The sequence below is a fragment of the Crinia signifera genome, chromosome 9, assembly GCF_055691185.1.
Source record: "Crinia signifera chromosome 9, ASM5569118v1, whole genome shotgun sequence".
Lineage (NCBI taxonomy): Eukaryota > Metazoa > Chordata > Amphibia > Anura > Myobatrachidae > Crinia > Crinia signifera.
In genome coordinates, this window is record NC_139225.1 from 142,816,949 (window position 1) to 142,836,923 (window position 19,975).

General features: G+C 45.9%; 1 protein-coding gene across 3 annotated transcripts in view; it reads left to right on the plus strand.

The window, feature by feature from the left end:
• VARS1 (valyl-tRNA synthetase 1) overlaps positions 1–17,262 on the plus strand; it is a 29,900-nt gene extending 12,638 nt beyond the window's left edge. For all 3 annotated transcript variants that reach the window (XM_083160046.1, XM_083160047.1, XM_083160048.1), the window contains exons 15-31: positions 112–236; positions 629–732; positions 844–1,002; positions 1,283–1,373; positions 1,502–1,607; positions 2,216–2,286; positions 4,909–5,034; positions 6,194–6,298; positions 6,395–6,463; positions 6,541–6,619; positions 6,732–6,859; positions 7,936–8,091; positions 8,233–8,439; positions 10,382–10,493; positions 13,668–13,843; positions 13,958–14,107; positions 15,335–17,262. In XM_083160046.1, coding sequence (XP_083016172.1) covers positions 112–236; positions 629–732; positions 844–1,002; positions 1,283–1,373; positions 1,502–1,607; positions 2,216–2,286; positions 4,909–5,034; positions 6,194–6,298; positions 6,395–6,463; positions 6,541–6,619; positions 6,732–6,859; positions 7,936–8,091; positions 8,233–8,439; positions 10,382–10,493; positions 13,668–13,843; positions 13,958–14,107; positions 15,335–15,403 — 2,033 coding nt within the window. In that variant the 3' untranslated portion in view covers positions 15,404–17,262. The remainder of the gene's footprint in view (positions 1–111; positions 237–628; positions 733–843; positions 1,003–1,282; positions 1,374–1,501; positions 1,608–2,215; positions 2,287–4,908; positions 5,035–6,193; positions 6,299–6,394; positions 6,464–6,540; positions 6,620–6,731; positions 6,860–7,935; positions 8,092–8,232; positions 8,440–10,381; positions 10,494–13,667; positions 13,844–13,957; positions 14,108–15,334) is intronic.
• The last annotated feature ends 2,713 nt before the right edge of the window (positions 17,263–19,975 follow it).

The window sequence follows — 19,975 nt, forward strand, 5'->3', positions numbered from 1 at the left end:
ACTTAGTGTGCACTTACCTTAACTTTGTATCCACTATTGCGGCCCTCGTCCACTTTAAAGCACCCTCTGCCCTGACCTTCACCCGTTCTCCTGTCTGTTCCCCGATTTCAGGAGCCGTGAAGATCACACCTGCCCATGACCAGACGGATTACGAGGTTGGGATGCGGCACTCACTGGGGTTTATTAACATCATGGACGACAATGGACTGCTGGTCAACGTGCCGCCTGCATTCCTGGTAGGGTAATGAGGATGAGCACTTACGCTATTAATGCCCGTTCTGTTTATGGAAGTCTAAATGATTTAATTGCTTTTGTGGGCAGAATGTAATGCCGCCAGAGTTTGGCGTCAGTGCGCTATGCCGGCCGAATGTGTAATTTTTTTTAAAGGGGCATAAGTTAAAAGGCACGGTTTTGCCTTGTAAGAGATTGCCCCTTTAAAAAAAAAAAAAACAAAAAAAACCAAGTTCGGCTCACATCCCGCACTGCGGCCGAACCTTTCCAGCATTACCTTCCTCCCTATATGTTCTTCAGTTCTAGCTTAGTAATACTTGGAAATGAAACCTGTCCTCGCCGTGTCTTTCTGCCTTCAGCTGTACCCCAGAGCTGTGAATCTTGTTTCATATTTCAGGGGATGAAGAGGTTCGAGGCCAGGAAAGCGGTTTTGGAGGCTCTGAAACAGAAGGGGCTGTTTAAGGAGATAAAGGACAATCCGATGGTGGTTCCTGTCTGCAGGTAACGTAATGTGGCCACGGATAGACCCAGCGTTCCACGCTCTCATTATTTGTAATCCGATTTCACCCTTGTTTTGGGTGTTAATGTCATTTCTGTGTGCGCTGTCCTTAGCCGCTCCAAGGACATCGTTGAGCCGCTCCTAAAGCCCCAGTGGTATGTACGGTGTGACGAGATGGCCAAAAGAGCTGCCGATGCTGTACGTGATGGACAGCTGTCAATCATACCCGAATTCCACAATAAGACCTGGTTCAACTGGATGGACAACATAAGGTGAGCAGTCTATGTGCATCTGCCACTATGTGTGGCTGTAAAGGACACCACCAGAGAAGGTGCTTATTACTGGTATCCTGGTACAATGCAAGTGCTGAACTCCCGGAGTGCCCCCCGCTTTTAGTTAGTGTTGGTTGTGTGCATGGTCTGGACAGGGAGCTAATATGTTCTGTTACCACTATCTGCCTTTCCGTATTTACTCCCTGCTGCTTTTCCAGTCTCATTCTTGCCCTACCTTCTTACCAGTCGTCCGTCAGTTATGTGGTTTCTCTTCACCTAGGGACTGGTGCATTTCACGGCAGCTGTGGTGGGGTCACCGAATCCCAGCCTACTTTGTGACCATTGATGACCCATCGGTGCCGCCTGGAGAGGTGAGCTGGGATGCGTGGCTGGTGTGTAGTTGGTTCCGTGTGTGCAGAGGGATGGTTAGACACTTGGTAATAGAACTGTCAGGAATGCATCATTAGCCACAAGTGGACCATACTATCTATCTGCACAGGACACTGACGGCAAGTACTGGATCAGTGGTCGCTCAGAGGAAGAAGTGAGGACGAAGGCTTCTAAACAGTTTAACGTGGCTCCTGAAAAAGTGTCACTTAGACGAGGTAAGGTTCGTGTGACTGATGCATGCATTCTAATATAGTGCTAGGACATGGTGCCAGCGTTCTGTTCCCCAGTACTGAAGGAAACGGATGCTTACATATGTAGAATGGGGAATGTGAATTAGTGTTGGTGTCACATGGGACGGTCATTGTGTTTTGGATACCGTTATGTTCAGACTGATTGATGGAGGTGGGGATTTACATTTCAAAAGATAAGCGCACGTTTAAGGCAGACAGTCTGTACTGGGAAACCAGTGATCTGAATGTTAATGATATAGTGGTTTAGGTACCTCATGGTATAATGCAGTATTATATTTCTGCAGCTTTCAAAACCTATATAGTTCCTCTTGCCGGTTTGGGGTGTCACGCTCGGTGGTGGTGGTTCTAGCACAGTGCAGTCTGTATTTCAGCACTGGTATACAGACTAGACATGTGTTAGATGCAACATAGCAGAGAGTGACACCCCAGGCAGGGAAGAGGAACTGCAAGGGTTTTGAAGGATTGTGTGTGCTGGAATGAACACTTAATACATGTGTGACTGAGTTGCTATTTTGAGGAACATGTTACTGCCCCCAATTTCAGTGCGTGTGCAATTTCTTTTTGTACTGCAGATGAGGATGTTCTGGACACCTGGTTTTCCTCTGGACTCTTCCCATTCTCCATTTTTGGTTGGCCCAATGAGGTGAGGCCATAGTTGTATTAACATGTCTTGTGGTGGCATCTTAAATACACACATCACATATAGCCTGAACACACTGACCGAGAGTGAGAGTGAGAGTGATCCTCAAAAATCCAGGATACAATCATCTCCAGGAGATTGTGAGGTGGGAGTAGATCCTCTGTAGACATGTAATACAGTGCGGTGACGGTCACCACTGGTTAGACGGTGACTAAACATAAGATAATGGTGGTTATATTCCAGCTACATTGACTAGCAATTCCTAGAACAGCCCTATAATGGTTATCCCATATAAAGCACATAAGGTTTTACATTGATTAAAGGTGCCCATACACTTACAATTATTGTATACAATATCACATATCACACAAAAAGTATGTGCGACACATGACATCACTGAGGTTTATAGTTTCTGAACACAAAATGGCTTCTTCCTCTTTAAGCTTTTGACTGCAATGTCTGTGACGTAAGGTGCTGCTGGTATTCCAGTGAGAGACCCTGGCTTTTAATAATGCTTATGTGTCCAATATTTTATTGTATTTACTGTGACTACCCTCACCTGTGCTCACTTATATTCTCTGTATTATAGTAGATGCAGCAGTGTGACTGCCCTCACCTGTGCTTACTTATATTCTCTGTATTATAGTAGATGCAGCAGTGTGACTGCCCTCACCTGTGCTCACTTATATTCTCTGTATTATAGTAGATGCAGCAGTGTGACTACCCTCACCTGTGCTCACTTATATTATCTGTATTATAGTAGATGCAGCAGTGTGACTGCCCTCACCTGTGCTCACTTATATTCTCTGTATTATAGTAGATGCAGCAGTGTGACTGCCCTCACCTGTGCTCACTTATATTCTCTGTATTATAGTAGATGGAGCAGTGTGACTACCCTCACCTGTGCTCACTTATATTCTCTGTATTATAGTAGATGCAGCAGTGTGACTGCCCTCACCTGTGCTCACTTATATTCTCTGTATTATAGTATATGGAGCAGTGTGACTACCCTCACCTGTGCTCACTTATATTCTCTGTATTATAGTAGATGCAGCAGTGTGACTACCCTCACCTGTGCTCACTTATATTCTCTGTATTATAGTAGATGCAGCAGTGTGACTACCCTCACCTGTGCTCACTTATATTCTCTGTATTATAGTAGATGGAGCAGTGTGACTACCCTCACCTGTGCTCACTTATATTCTCTGTATTATAGTAGATGCAGCAGTGTGACTACCCTCACCTGTGCTCACTTATATTCTCTGTATTATAGTAGATGCAGCAGTGTGACTGCCCTCACCTGTGCTCACTTATATTCTCTGTATTATAGTAGATGCAGCAGTGTGACTACCCTCACCTGTGCTTACTTATATTCTCTGTATTATAGTGGATGGAGCAGTGTGACTGCCCTCACCTGTGCTCACTTATATTCTCTGTATTATAGTAGATGCAGCAGTGTGACTTCCCTCACCTGTGCTCACTTATATTCTCTGTATTATAGTAGATGCAGCAGTGTGACTACCCTCACCTGTGCTCACTTATATTCTCTGTATTATAGTAGATGCAGCAGTGTGACTGCCCTCACCTGTGCTCACTTATATTCTCTGTATTATAGTAGATGCAGCAGTGTGACTACCCTCACCTGTGCTTACTTATATTCTCTGTATTATAGTAGATGGAGCAGTGTGACTGCCCTCACCTGTGCTCACTTATATTCTCTGTATTATAGTAGATGCAGCAGTGTGACTGCCCTCACCTGTGCTTACTTATATTATCTGTATTATAGTAGATGGAGCAGTCTGACTGCCCTCACCTGTGCTCACTTATATTCTCTGTATTATAGTAGATGCAGCAGTGTGACTGCCCTTACCTGTGCTCACTTATATTCTCTGTATTATAGTAGATGCAGCAGTGTGACTTCCCTCACCTGTGCTTACTTGTGTTCTCTGTATTATAGTAGATGCAGCAGTGTGACTGTCCTCACCTGTGCTTACTTATGTTCTCTGTATTATAGTAGATGCAGCAGTGTGACTTCCTCACCTGTGCTTACTTATATTCTCTGTATTATAGTAGATGCAGCAGTGTGACTGCCCTCACCTGTGCTCACTTATATTCTCTGTATTATAGTAGATGCAGCAGTGTGACTACCCTCACCTGTGCTCACTTATATTCTCTGTATTATAGTAGATGCAGCAGTGTGACTGCCCTCACCTGTGCTCACTTATATTCTCTGTATTATAGTAGATGCAGCAGTGTGACTGCCCTCACCTGTGCTCACTTATATTCTCTGTATTATAGTAGATGCAGCAGTGTGACTGCCCTCACCTGTGCTTACTTATGTTCTCTATAGTATAGTAGATGCAGCAGTGTGACTGCCCTCACCTGTGCTCACTTATGTTCTCTATAGTATAGTAGATGCAGCAGTGTGACTGCCCTCACCTGTGCTTATTCATGTCCTATATAGTGTTATATGAACTACTATTATCATGGTAAAGGCTACAGTGTGACTATAATCATCCAATGGCCGCTGATCTGACGAAGGGCAGTAGCAGTCTGTGGACCCTTCTTGTACACTGTGACCTTCTATACCTATATGGTAAAATGTGATGTCTTTATGTGCCTTAGACTGAGGACCTGAAGGTGTTCTACCCTGGTACACTCCTGGAGACTGGCCATGATATTTTATTCTTCTGGGTGGCCCGTATGGTGATGCTCGGTCTTACACTGACCGGGAAACTGCCCTTCAAAGAGGTAATGTGCCCTGTGGTCTGCGTTTTGCATTGTCACTGATTTCCTCTCCCCCATCTGTTACTGTGGGTCACTTGCAGCAGGCTCTTCAACATCTAAGACAGTGTGGGCCACATAAAATAATGCAACAAAGCCAGAGGGCCACTATGTGCTTAGCAGTGGGAGCCGGGCTGGAAACGGCATCTACAGTGTGACTGCGCAGTGCGTACTATGCGTAATTGGCAGCCTGTGGGAAGCAGGGCTGATGGAACTTTAAACATCTGTGTGCCCTCTGAGCCCACACTCTCCATACATCTGATACTAACCCCACTTTCCATGTGTCTCTGCCTCCTGCCCTCCCCCCCCCCCCACATAGCAGTACTCTCTCCCACACCCATGTCTCGCCCCCCCCCCCCCCCCCCCCCCATAGCAATGTCAGTAGCACCACACTCCTCATAGGTCTCCCCCCTCCATAGCAGAGTAATTAGCCCCCTCCCCATGCCCCTCATCCAGTTTTTATCTCTCCCTGTGGGGCTGCTAGGGCAGGATCCTGCAGCTCCGCGGGCTCAACCTGGCTTCCTTTACTCCTGCCAGTGCTCAGCCCCATCAGTAACCTCACTTCCTGTCTGTGAGAAGCTAAGCACCGGCTGCAGCCTCCTGATGTCCCTGTTCCCCTGGCTGTGACAGCAGAGCTGGCCAACTGCCCCAACCCTTTTAGCGCCATTGTCCCCGCCTCCTTTCCCCCCCCAACCTGTGTCTTGGTCAGCGGGCCATTGAGAAGAGCTCCTTGGGCCAATCGATGAAGAGCCCTGACTTACAGGAAAGCCACTGCTTTAGAACTTGGCCATTCACTGTATTTAGACCTAGGGTTCACTCTAGAACCCTGCACCTATCAAAGCCATGCAGTTCCTCTCTCCTGCCTGGGGTGTCTCTGTCTTCTGTGATGTTTCTAGCACAGTCTGGTCTGTGTCTCAATACAGGCCAGACTGTACTAGAAGCAACTAAGCTAACAGAGACACCCCAGGCAGGAGAGAGGAACTGCAAGGGTTTGAAAGGTGCAGGGTTCTAGAATGAGCACTAGAGAACCCCTGCACTCACTGTTACACTGTCCATGGCAATCTTTCTCTCTAACCAGTGTCCGCTCTGTTGCTCTAATAATCTCTCTGCCGCTACTATCTGGCAGGTGTACCTCCATGCCATCGTACGTGATGCCCATGGGCGTAAGATGAGTAAGTCGCTGGGAAACGTCATTGATCCCCTGGATGTCATCAAAGGCATAACCTTAGAGGTAAGGACGGAGTCAGGGGCGGGACGATAGAATGGGAAGAGGAAGATAACCCTGACGATTACCCTGGTTTCCTGATCATTCCATCTCCTTTCCCAGGGCCTGCATGCTCAGCTCCTGGAGAGTAACCTGGATCCGGCTGAGCTGGGGAGAGCCAAGGACGGGCAGGTGAGTCGTCTTACCATGAAGATTTTAATGTTGCCAAATAATCATTGAAGCCAACTACTCTTATCTTTGCTCCCCAGAAATCGGACTACCCTAACGGAATTCCTGAATGTGGAACAGATGCCCTAAGGTTCGCCTTGTGCGCCTATACCAGCCAGGGTGGGTGTATAGTCCTTTGCATGTATGTTCCGGGGACGGTATTGGGACATTGCCAGACTTTCCTAACTCCTAAAACCGTTTTGTAAGCTTTTAATATTGTCGTCTCGCTCAGGCCGCGATATTAACCTGGATGTCAACCGGATCCTTGGTTATCGCCATTTCTGCAACAAGCTGTGGAATGCAACCAAGTTTGCCATGAGAGGCCTGGGAGACAATTATACCCCGCCTGACTCCTCGCTGGTGAGTATTGTAATATTGGTATGTCCGTGTTTTACGGCCTCTTCCACTGGTTCTAGCGATGTCCTTATTGTATTTCTAGTTTATGTTCTAGCACAGACAAATTGGACACTTTTGGCTTTATAATGTGAAGTCACGTCACACCGTTACTAACAATCAGTAATATACAACCGCTTTATACACGAAAGTGTAGCCACAAACTGTTGTTGTCCCACAGACATTGTACTCCGGGATGGGTGTCTACTATTGTGACGTATCAAAGCAATTGCGTGGATTATTTGTGCTGGATCTATAATATTGGTGCACACAGATCCCAGTCACAGCCTTAAACCCAGGACTTGCCTGATCTAATATTGGATGTTTCTGTATTCCATAACACCTGTCCAGCCCCTGATTTTGGGGGAATGTGGTGGACAGTCAGTACCGTAGGTTGTCGAATGTTGGTCGACATCAGTTTTTCACAATTTTTTTCCCCCAAAAAGGACTTTTTTTCTTCTTCATTATTTACAATCCAAGTGGACATAGAGATGGAGCCATCCTCATTCAGCCCTTTAATAGGAATAAGTGAGCCAGAACTGTTTAACTTAATCCTCTGCTAATCCCCTACTCTATTGTTCTATGTATTGTATTGCAGCTGAGAACAATAGGCCTTGGTGAGCCATGGCTCACCATGGCTATCCAGAGATGGCTTCTTGAAGAAGGCTCCATCTGTAGAGGGGGGATATACTAATGTGCCGAGCGTAGCGTGGCACTGCGCATGAAGCAGGGTGAGCGAATCGGTACACTTACACGGTGTCCATGTCGAGATAGACACCAAAAAAATGGGAAAACTTATGTTAACCTTTATCATCTAAACATATTGCTTGTGACGACTTAAGGTATGTCGACCTCTTTTAATGTGTCGAACTGTGGCCTGTCAACCTATTGACATAGGGACAGGTATGACCCTATGGCCTATACCTGATTTTGCGTGAGTAAATAACCTTAAAGAAAAGCTAAGTGTGAACCTGCCATCCGTGTTCCTGGCATGGGATCTCCTATAATACTATACAATCCTATGTCTGGTCTGTCTGTTACAGCCCACAGGACAGGAAAGCCTGGTGGACTTATGGATCCTAAGCCGTCTCAGTCTAGCGGTGGATCTGTGTAACGCCGGCTTTCACAGCTATGATTTCCCGGGGATCACGACGGCTGTGTACAACTTCTGGCTGTATGATCTGTGTGACGTCTACCTGGTAAGAATCCTTCCTTTCCCATGGGTCCCTGGGGTTTCCCCCTAGATATATTCCATCTTGCCCATGTCGTTCCCTAGGTGCAGCTCTTTCATCCTTGTTTGTGACTTCACCTCTTCACTTTCCTGTTATGTGTTTTCTCAGGAGTGTTTGAAGCCGGTGTTCTCCGGCATGGATGAAATAGCCATAGCGGTAGCACGGAACACCCTGTACTCGTGTCTGGATGCCGGTCTCCGTCTTCTCTCCCCCTTCATGCCATTTATCACAGAAGAACTGTATCAGAGACTCCCCAGACGATCCTCACATCATCTGCCCAGTATCACAGTCACTCCTTATCCTGAGACTACTGAGGTGAGCGCTGTTACACTACGGGCCTGTGTGGTGGAGAGACTTTTACATAGAGGATGGGTAGAGGGAGAATAACATAGAGGATGGGTGGAGGGAGAATAACATAGAGGATGGGTGGAGGGAGAATAACATAGAGGATGGGTGGAGGGAGAATAACATAGAGGATGGGTGGAGGGAGAATAATAGTTTATTTTTCATACTATCTATCTATATAAAAAGATAGATAATGTCATGGTGGCAATTTTTTCGAGGTGTGGGAGGTGACAGTGTTGAGCTGAACAATGTGTGGGAAGTGATGATGTTGGGCTGAACGATGTGTGGGAAGTGACGGTGTTGGGCTGAACGATGTGTGGGAAGTGACGGTGTTGGGCTGAACGATGTGTGGGAAGTGACGGTGTTGGGCTGAACGATGTGTGGGAAGTGACGGTGTTGGGCTGAACGATGTGTAGGAAGTGACGGTGTTGGGCTGAACGATGTGTGGGAAGTGACGGTGTTGGGCTGAACGATGTGTGGGAAGTGACGGTGTTGGGCTGAACGATGTGTGGGAAGTGACGGTGTTGGGCTGAACGATGTGTGGGAAGTGACGGTGTTGGGCTGAACGATGTGTGGGAAGTGACGGTGTTGGGCTGAACGATGTGTGGGAAGTGACGGTGTTGGGCTGAACGATGTGTGGGAAGTGACGGTGTTGGGCTGGACAGGGTTGGGAGGTGATGGTGTTGGGGTGTAAGGAGTGTAGGAGGTGACGTTGTTGGGGTGGACGGGGTGTGGGAGGTGATTGGGTGGACATGGTGTGGGAGGTTGCAGTGTTTGGTTGGATGGGGTGTGGGAGGTGGCGGTGCCTGGGTGGACAAGTGTGGAAGGTGGCGGTGCCTGGGTGGACGGGTGTGGGAGGTGGCGGTGTTTGGGTGGGTGGGAGGTGGCGGTGTCTGGGTGGACAGGGTGTTGGAGGTGTAGGAAGAGATGGCGTTTGGGTGGATGGGGTGACTGTTGGGCTGGACAGGGTGTGGGAGGTGATGGTGTTTGGGTGGACAGGGTGTGGGAGGTGATTGTGTTTGGGTGGACGGGTGTGGGAGGTGGCGGTGTTTGGGTGGACTGGTGTGGGAGGTGGCGGTGTTTGGGTGGATGGGATGTGGAAGGTGGCTATGCCTGGGTGGACTGGGTATGTGAAGTGATTGTGTTTGGGTGGATGGGGTGTGGGAGGTGGCGGTGTCTGGGTGGATGGAGTTTGTGAGGTGGCGGTGCCTGGTTGGACGGGTGGGTGTGAGGTGGCGGTGCCTGGGTGGACATGGGTGTGTGAGGTGGAGGTGGACGGGTGTGGGAGGTGGCGGTGTTTGGCTGGATGGGGTGTGAGGTGGCAGTGCCTGGGTGGACGGGGGTTTGTGAGGTGGCGGTGCCTGGGTGGACGGGGGTGTGTGAGGTGGCGGTGGGAGGTGGCAGTGTTTGGGTGGATGGGATGTGGGAGGTGGCGGTGCCTGGGTGGACTGGGTATGTGAGGTGATTGTGTTTTGGTGGATGGGGTGTGGGAGGTGTCGGTGTCTGGGTGGATGGGTGGATGGGGTGTAGGCAGATATGGTGTTTGGGTGGATGTGGTGTGGGAGGTGATGGTTTTTGGGTGGACGGGGGTGTAGGAAGAGATGGTGTTTGGGTTGACGGAGTATGGCAGGTGACAGTGATTGGGCGGTGGTGGTGTGGCAGGTGACTGTGATTGGGCGGGCGGGGTGTGGCAGGTGACAGTGATTGGGCGGTGGTGGTGTGGCAGGTGACTGTGATTTGGGCGGTGGTGGTGTGGCAGGTGACAGTGATTGGGCGGTGGTGGTGTAGGAAGTGAAGGTGTTGGGCTGGAGCCAGGCTTCAGGTTGCACGAATGGCTTTAGCAGTTTGAGGACAAATTACGTCAAACAATATTTTAGAATATAATTACCTTTGTGTAATTTTCTGTCTGCAGTTCCATTGGCGAGATGATGAAATAGAGAGAAATATGGATCTGGCTCTGCTTATTGTAAAGTCTATTCGGTCTCTGCGAGCTGACTATAATCTCACCAAGACCAAGGCGGACTGTGAGTATACATTGGTGTCATTGTATAATTACCCTCCCTGGTATAAGGTGAGAACTAAGCACCCCAAATGAAGTAGTTTGGGGCACTTTATACCACGTGGTGTATGTAAAGGTCTTAATAACACGCGGTCATTTTGCATACGATATATCACATACGATGATAGCCAAGCCACCTCTCCTAGGGATGACCATCGTTGCCTTTGCCATCGATGTTTAACAATGATGGCAAAAGTTTAACTGGACATCAATGGTGCATAACTATGCAATGGATGACCATCAATGTTTTTACATATCGATGGTCATCCACTGTATTTGTCTGATTGGTCTGTGGGCCTATCAGAATATGGGGGCGGGGCTTTATGGGTGTCCTGGGTGGATCTATGCTCAGTGTCCCAGGAAATAGCATAACAAACTCTTCGTTTGAGCTTGACATTGATAGTGGGAAACCATCTGGTTCTCCCTCGTCGATGTCAAAACTATTCAACATTGACCATAAACCATCAATGTTTTCTAAACATTGATGCCCATCCCTAATCTCTCCTGCTGGCGGTGCGACTTGCAGGCTCTAATGCTATGGGCACGGGACAGTATAAACTAATGTATACGGCAATGATGTGTCCTAAGCGTTCTGATTTTCTAATCACCTGTGACTAGAGCCCTCTGTATTCCCCACACATCATGCAGGCAGCTGCTAGAACACTAGAGGGCGCCATCATTCCCCCATGGGCCCATCCTCAGGGGTGGCATTATCCAGTGTGACAGCGATGCATGTGCTGAAACCAGGGCTGTGGAGTCGGTAGATAAATGTTCCGACTCCTCGTACCTCTGACTGACTCCTCGGCTCCGACTCCTCTGTATTAATATGCGAATGTATTTGATACATTCCTTGAAGGAAAGAAAGGCAACATACATATTATTACTACAGAAACTAGAGGCTGGGAAGCCAACAGTCTACTGTATTGAACAGTTTAAGCAAAGGACAAACACAATGAAAACAAAGTTTTTTTTTTTTTATTAATTAATTAAAACGGCTGGATAGTAGCAGTAGACATAAACATCAGGAACAGGAACTTTACCAGTTCAAAGATAAAAACCACATTATTTGGTTGTTTTGGGAACAAAAACAAAGCTTATCTATATGAACCAAAATCAAACTCTGTAAAACCTAGAAATGGTTTATATTAATCTTGAAATGTAGTTATAGGCTTAGCAAATGTATAGATAGACAGTTTCTTCCAGAAACATGTACACGTCTACCCTCATACAGACAAGCAGGCACGCAGGTTTTAAAATAAATATAAACACTAACAGTTGAACCCAAGAAGCTGTTCCATCAAGTCCTTCTAAGCTCTTCTAGCTATAGAGAAGAATCTTCACTCATTAGGAAAGGTTCAGAAGTGTGGAGCATGAGTTCCGCATGCTTTGTGACGACAACAAAAATCAACGAGCCACAATCTTCACTGGTTTGCTTGCTCGTCACCGTTCAATTCATGGACACAAGGAACGATTTCTTTACCGAATCGTTACTGGCGACGAAAAATGGTGCCTGTACATCAATATGAACCAGCGTAAGGAATGGCTTAGCCCAAGGTAAACAAATGACCCCGCGCATGAAACAAGATCTTCATCCGCGCAAAAAGATGTTGTGTGTATGGTGGGAGAGCTTGGTTGTGCGTATGGTGGCAGAGCTTGGTTGTGCGTATGGTGGGAGAACTTCGTTGAATTAATTTTTCGAGTCTACACCAGGTGATTTCTACCAACGAGGTATTGAAAACCTTATTGAACGTTGGAAATAAGTTGTAAACTACAAGGGAGAATACATTTATAAGTATTGGTGCTCCGAATTGTGCGTTGCGTGCCATATAGTGAAGCACATGAAAAGCATGCTTTTTCACGGTCACTTAACGTGTTCGTTTTGCGGTTACGTGAGGCACTGCATGCATTGGTCTTTATTCTTACAGTAGAGTCATTAATTATAATTTTCGGAGTTGGTGCATTGTTTGCCGACTCCGACTCCAGGTACTCGAAATTTCCTCCGACTCCACAGCTCTGGCTGAAACAGGGCAACGTTTTACAGAAAGGAATATTGTGATCATGTAGGAGAACAGAAACTTTCAGCGGTTCCAATGCGTCTAAAGTCTGAAGTAGAAATGCCAGGATGGGGAACGGCTACACCGACATATTAACCTAGGACGGGGATTATATGTACTTGTATAGCTTGCAGGTTTACCCAATGCCGGAAATAATCAGCCTCAAGCAGAGGGGTTGTGTGGTTAATGTATATGTACATCGGTTACCGTCAAGGTGCGGTCTGTGCTATTCTGTACAGTCAGACTTTGCCCTAAGTATGTCTATAGGAAGAGACGATCCCGCAGCCTGAATACTGGTTGCACATTAACAGTGTAGAGCTGTAAAGAGGAATTGGCTGATTATGTGTCTGAGATACTACAGTCCCCCCCGGTACTCTCCCATCCGGGGTCCTGGCTGACCTTGTAACGTCACACTGCACACAACCGGGTTGCAGGGGGCAGGGCCGGGCAGCGGCGGATGGAGTGTTCAGCACCGCTGCCCGCACCCTGGAGTTACAGTGGTGAGGTTTTTTTTTAGGGAGCGCTCCCCAGAAAAAAACTCACCCAGTGAAGGGGTTAAAGACCACGCTAGCATAATTCAGAGATCTTGGTTACATATATTTCCAAAAATAAATAAAAGCCCCCAGGCCGTCTGTCAAGGCATCTCTGAGTATTCCCAGGGGCGGATTGGCCCGCCGGGAAACCGGGCCATCTCCCGGTGGGCCGGCCCAAAGCTCCCCCCTAGGCTGGCTGGGCTGCGGCACTTTGCCCACATTCAAAATGGGCGCGTCCCATGTAGCACGTCCCATCGGCCTACAAGTGCGGTGGCCAGCTCCCGTTCCCCCATCAGTAGCTGTCAGAAAGCACCAGGTGTGCACCCCCCCCCCCCCCCCCGCATTACATACACTGCTGCCCTCCCCCTATATTACATACACCGCCCCCCCCCCCCCCCCCCCGCATTAAATCTGCAACCGCCGACACCCCCTCCCTGCATTACACTGTAGGATGTCTCCGCTTACCTCACTCTGCTCTGGCTGCTGTTTCTGCAAGCCCCGCAATGATTTGTGACACCGGTACGTGATCCGTCTCTTCTTGGGTTTCCACAGGTTACGTGAAGTGTCATGACGATGCTAACAAAGCCGTGGTTGCTGCTTACACCCAGTATATCACCGTCCTCTCTTCCTCTGGCTCTCTTGTGATCCTCCAGCCCGAGGACCCTGCTCCAGAGTGGAGCGCCGTAAACACTGCTGCTGACAAAGCCACCGTCTACCTGATTCTCAAGGTAATCCCTCTCGCACATCCTGGCATGTTACTGTAAATACACACCAAAGTTGTGGGGAATAGGTGGGTTTCGTACGACCGTATCCTGGAAATGTGAAACCTGTATTTCTGACAGGGCCTCATTGATCCAGAGAAGGAGTTGACCAAACTGAAGGTAAAAGAGGCGGAGCTGGGCCGGCAGCTGGACAAGCTGCGCGAGCGGATGGGAGGGGCAGATTATCACAGCAAGGTCCCTTCTGCAGTGCAACAACAGGACTCCGACAAGGTGAGTCTCTACAACCGGTCTCTACAGCTCTTCTGCTGATGCGCCTCCAGTCACTGTATCAGCAGATGGTTCTGAGATGTGGGTTGTAATAGAGCGTACACATGTATTTGCATGTCCACCTGGACCTTCAGTTCTAAGTGTTATAGGAAGAATAGGAACTTGTGCAATTGTGTACTTGGCTTTAGTAATACCTCTATGTAATGATTTCTCTGCTGCAATAGATCCTCTGGATTTGCCGGTCGCCTTCTGTACCTGCAGGTGGCGCTGTGTCTTTGCAACTTTTACCAATTCCACAGGTTTTGCTCAGAAATTGTGCATAGTACATCTAAAGATGAAGACGTAATGGAAATTGGAGATTTAGGGGGGTATTCAATTCAGTCAAATTTTTTTTCATCAAGGGGAGAAAAATGGACTTTGATATTCAATTGCAACTGTTTTCGGTTTTTGTTCATGTTTCAAGTGTACAGTTTCACTTCTTTTAAAAGTTCAAACTGCATCGATGAAACATGACTAAAATATTGATGAAAATGGCTGCTGTTTCAACAAAAACACGTGGATCGGCGAATGATTAGCCAATGCACATGTTTGTCGCCCGTGCCGGAGTTTTTGAAAAAATGGGCACTTTAATTGAATAGGTCAAATGTAAGTGCATCTTAAAACCCCCTGAAAAGTGCCGGTTTTTCAACTGTCAAAAAATTTGGCACCTAATTGAATACCCCTTTAGGATCTAAAAATGCTCTTTTCTATTTTACATCTGTGTTTTGCTTATTTTGTTTTTTTTAGTCTTAAGCTATGTTTTTAGTGATGTGCAAAGTCCAGAAATGTAACTGTTTATATCGTTTAGGCCCCTCCCAGTATGTAAATTTAGGATAGGATCCAGCACAGAATCACTTGGTGGCAGCTGAATCCTTACGTATGGATGTGGCACATTTTTCAGTGTTAAGGAGCCCATACACGGTCCGTTGTATATGGCTCCGTTCTGTACTATGCGATGCGCGCTCCCGCGCATCACATAGTACGGTACAAAAAGTATGTGCTGCACATACTTTTTGTACTAGGTACACATCGGATCGCAGTGCATGCACTAGGGATCCGATCCGATCCGATGTGTGCTAATTAAGTCCCAAACGGATCCGTTAAATGGACCGTGTATGGGCTGCTTTAGAATATTTTTTATCCATAAATCTACCTCTACCCTCACGAATCCCGCTTTGTGTCTTCCCCCAGATGAAACAGTTGGAGACAGAATACCAGAAGGTGGAGGAAGCCATGATCAGCTTTCAGAAGATGGTGTAATATCTGACCCCACGACATTCTCAACAACCCAGATTCTGCTCTAGAACTTTCTTTTTTTTTAAATAAATTAAAAACAAACCCCAGCTGTTGAACGCGGGAGGTTGCGTGTGAGCGCTGATACAGCACATTCACTTTTACATGTAATAAAACCTCAACAAACCGAGAAAAAAACTGGTGTCCTGGGGCTGCTGGGAAAGAAACATCAATAGGAAATGTTGAAACTGTTGGAAATATTTATATTTTTTTCTAAAATGTGCTGTAATATTACAAATGTCTGATATGGGAAATATTTTAAGTGTTCATGGAAATCTGAATTGGAGTTGTATGTATTGTTTCATCCTGGTGGAAGATAATCCCATATTAAATTGTATTTCACTGTGCTAATACAATAAGGCAAGACTGACAGGAAAATTAAATCCAATTTCTTTAATAAAAAAAATAAATAATTGATAAACATAACATAAGGTTCCTATAATAGCTTAATCTTAAACATATTGCACATATATAAAAAAAACTATATGAGGTGGATCAAAAAAGTCCAAAGAAAAATGGTGTTGATAAAGTTCAAAGAGATAAGCCTTGGAAAACTTCACTTTAATAGTGTTAAGGTGACACACTAGAACGATTTTTTTGGCTGATTTTCAACTGATCGGGTGATTTTTACCGATAATCGGTTGAACATGGTTATGGATGAGTGACAGTTTGGCAGTTTTCCAGCATTTCCAAGCAAATGGTCACCTGTCATGTGCTCTCATCCATAACCATGTTTTTGTTCCAACCAGACAGATCTGAAGATAAATCTGCGTGTGTATGGCCACCTTTACATGCTGCATGAAAGATCAGTAGATTTAACAAAAGATCCATAGTAACGCATATGGTAAAGCTGGACGCTTGCCTGAAATCTTTTATTCAGGAGGGACAAAAGATTTCAAGGCTAATTTATGCGCACATCTTAAGATCGCAAATCTTTCTAGTGTGTGGGCACCAGATATATTGCACATAGCTAGTGCAGCTGGGATCAGTCTAGAGTCCACTCTCCCTTGTGGAAGATGTGATTTGAGAAAGACAGGTGTGTGTGTGACTGCTGCCATTTGGCAATCCTCGGCATTCAGCGTGACAGGCGTGGGTATTTGAGCAGGGCTAAGATAAAGCGATGATCGCTGTAAAGTACGGGAGATCCTTGGGTGTTGGTGCAGCAAATGGGAGGTCCAGTGACTTGGCCCGACGCGTTTTGCTCCTTTGTGGGAGCTTTATCCAAGAGTCTTTTTGATAAAGTTCCCACGAAGGAACGAAATGCGTCAAAGGACACGTCACCGGATCATCCAAGGCTCTCCCGAACATCATCGCTTTATCTTAGCCCTGGAATGCCGAGAATTGCTGGACTGAGATTGTGCTCTAGATTCGGCATACAGTGGACATTATTCATTGATCCCAGCTGCACTAGATCCTAAAGGTGCCCACACAGTAGAAAGATCTGCGATCATTTATCAGATTTATCGTAAATCGGCCAAAAAATCGTTCTAGTGTGTGGGCACCTTAAGATCGGGACTATGTGCAATATATCTAACACTACTAAAGTGGAAGCTTCCTGTGGTTTATCCCTTTGAACTTTATCAACACCATTTTTTCTTTGGACTTTTTTTGATCCACCTCATATAGCTTTATATATGTACAAAAATCTGATATAATTTTGCTGTCAGTCTAGTTTTATTATATTAGCGCAGGGGATTTAAATGGAATTATATCTGCTTGGTATCTTTTAGAAGGTTATTTTATTGTGCTGCCACAAGCACAATAGACGCTCTGCAACTGTGTGTGATATTGACATTATTATACATTATAAAATCTGTTTAGTAGCGCCTAATAATGGTTTTATTGGGAGATGTACTCCTAGACACCTATTACACTGACTGTGATTATAAGTCTGTATGACGTATGAAGCACGTTCTGAAATGGTCTGTGCTGCTGTTAGCATTCCGAGACTCGCATTGGCTACAAGTTGTTTTATCCCAACTTTGTAACTGAAGGCTCCTCCCCTCTGCCACCATCCACCTGCTGTGTACAGCCAATCAGCCTTTGGTAAAACTTGCACAGCCCAGTAAGGCTTGAAAGTCAACACAACCTCAATAAGAATAAAAGAAGAAATAGTTACCCTGAGGATTCCCCAAAGCAGTCCAATTTAAGGGGGGGGGGGGTGAGTTGATGACTTAGAAAGCCGGCGCGTGGTGGTAAACGTCAAGGTGGATCTGCATCATGACCAAACACGTCCATGTGCCAGGTTCTCTGAAGCCAATTTTCTGCAAGGAGAATTACTGCTACTCGACCTAGTCTAGTCTTCTTGAGTACTTTTTGGCAACAATGGTAAAGGGGGAAAGATGTCAGCCAGATAAAAACTCCACGGAATGGCCTCTGTGCAGAACGCCTCTGGATCTTGAGCTCTTGCTCTGCAAAGACGAAGCTTGTGCTTTAACCTGGATGCTAAGTTTACTTCTGGCTTTCCAAAGCGCTCTACCAACTGTAGAATCACTTGTGGTTGAAGAGACATCTCCCCCTGTATTAACTCAGGTGGTCCGCTTCACAAATTGTGACCCTTGGAATATACACTCCCCAGATTGGGACACATCTTTCCGAATGTAAATATTTGCCAATGATCTCATGGTTTCCACCTGCTGGTAGACCACTGCTGAGACATTGTATATGAATTCACTTGCTCCGGCGAAACCACAGCGAGTGCAAGAGAGCTTTTTATGCTATTTGAAGCTTGAAGACATTTATAGGGACATTTGACTGTATTAGTTCTATTGGAGATTTAAAGTCAGAACAATTCAATTGGTGACTGACCAGGTTCTCGTCTCTCAACCACCAAAGTAGTAATTCGCCAACTAACTGAAATATCTTGTTAAACTATCTTAGTGTGTAGATGGATTTGATTTCTTCAACCTTGCTGCCTGACTGATTTACAGAACCTTGGATTGGAACTGGGCTTCAGGCACTACCTTGGATACTATAAAACATAAAAATAAAACATTTTGGCTATAAAAAATAAATAACTAAAACGTTATTTTGTCTGTTTCTCCACATAGTCACCTCCCATGGAATTGAACTGTTTGTGGACAATTTCTAGATACAGAATAATTGTGATGCAATAAGCTCTGAGCAGTGCATTCCTTCTACCATAACTTTTGTAAATACTCAAGGTGCTGTTGCATGTCCAAATTTAAAGAAGCCTTGTACATGACCGTTAGCAGCAGGTGCTTCGTCTCTCTCTCCCAGACTTAGCCGAAAGGCCCCTAAACTCCTTGATTGTTCTTTCGGAACCAATACAATTATTTCCGGAAGATGTAAGGACTGCATGGACTTTTGAAGAAGAAATCTTGCAGGATCTGTTTCGAAGTCCGTTGATAAAGAAACACTTTGTAGTAGGTCCCAACCAGCCAAGAATATAACCCCTGATACTAATCCCTTTTACTCATCTCAAAAGAGTTCTTTTTGGACCTTATTCTACCTCAATTGACCTGGAGGTGGGGAAAGAGACCATCATACAGAAGGCTTTTGGTGGTTTTTTTTGGGCCTGCGATTGCCAGCTTTAGTACTTTGATGACCACCTCTTGCTTAGCCTGAAATATTCTAGTAGAGACCACATTGATTTTGGAAACTGCCCCAAGTGATGAAAATGTTTGCAAATTTGTTCTATGGGACTTTACAGGTACTCCTGTCACGTGCAGCTTCAGTTGTAATAGTGTCTAGATTTGGACCAATTAGTATTGAACCTGCGGTGGTCAGAGCTTCAAGAGTCTTTTTAGACTTCACTACTGCTTTCCAACATTTAAACCAAAGAGTCCTGGATCAGGCCGCCAGAACTTATATACTTAAAAGTGTAATCCTTTACAGGTTCTCCTGAATAGGGTAAAGTGACCTGTTCTAGAATAGCTAACATGTCTGCACTAGAAGTACCAGATGTTATTCCTTCTATAACTTGTTCTATGTGTGCTTTTCTATCACTTTCTGCAACAGTAAGTAATTCCGGGAGAAACCAAATGAGCATTTACCACCGTTTCACATCTTCTGTCTACTGCATCTTTTAAAAAGCTTAGTCCCAGAAATAGATCATCATAGAGGCCTTAGACAGTCTTGTTACGGATGCGTCAACCAGTATTCTCCCAAATTGGGTTTACAAACTATTTTGATCCGGGCCCGCCCTTGGTCTATAAAAATGGTTTCAGGACCCCAGCAAGTTACCACAGAATGGCGGCCACATGTGTCCTCACCAGTCCGCACATGCATAATAGCCTTGTGGAGGCACAAAATGATCTGATGAGTGTGAAAAATAATTTTAATTGTATATTGCTTTAGACTCCTTGTATCACAGACTGAAAGATCAGAGATGTCATCAGCCGGATGGCCAGCAACCCCATGCTCAGTTTGTTGGAACCCACTTTGTGGTCAGGAACCACAGTTTGAGAAGTGCTGTCCTACCTCATGCTGTTGAAAGGGGGAAAAGATCGAGAAACCTAGTTGCTTAGATTGGCCTGTCTGTATTTTTACCTAAGCCTCGTCAATAAATGATAAAAC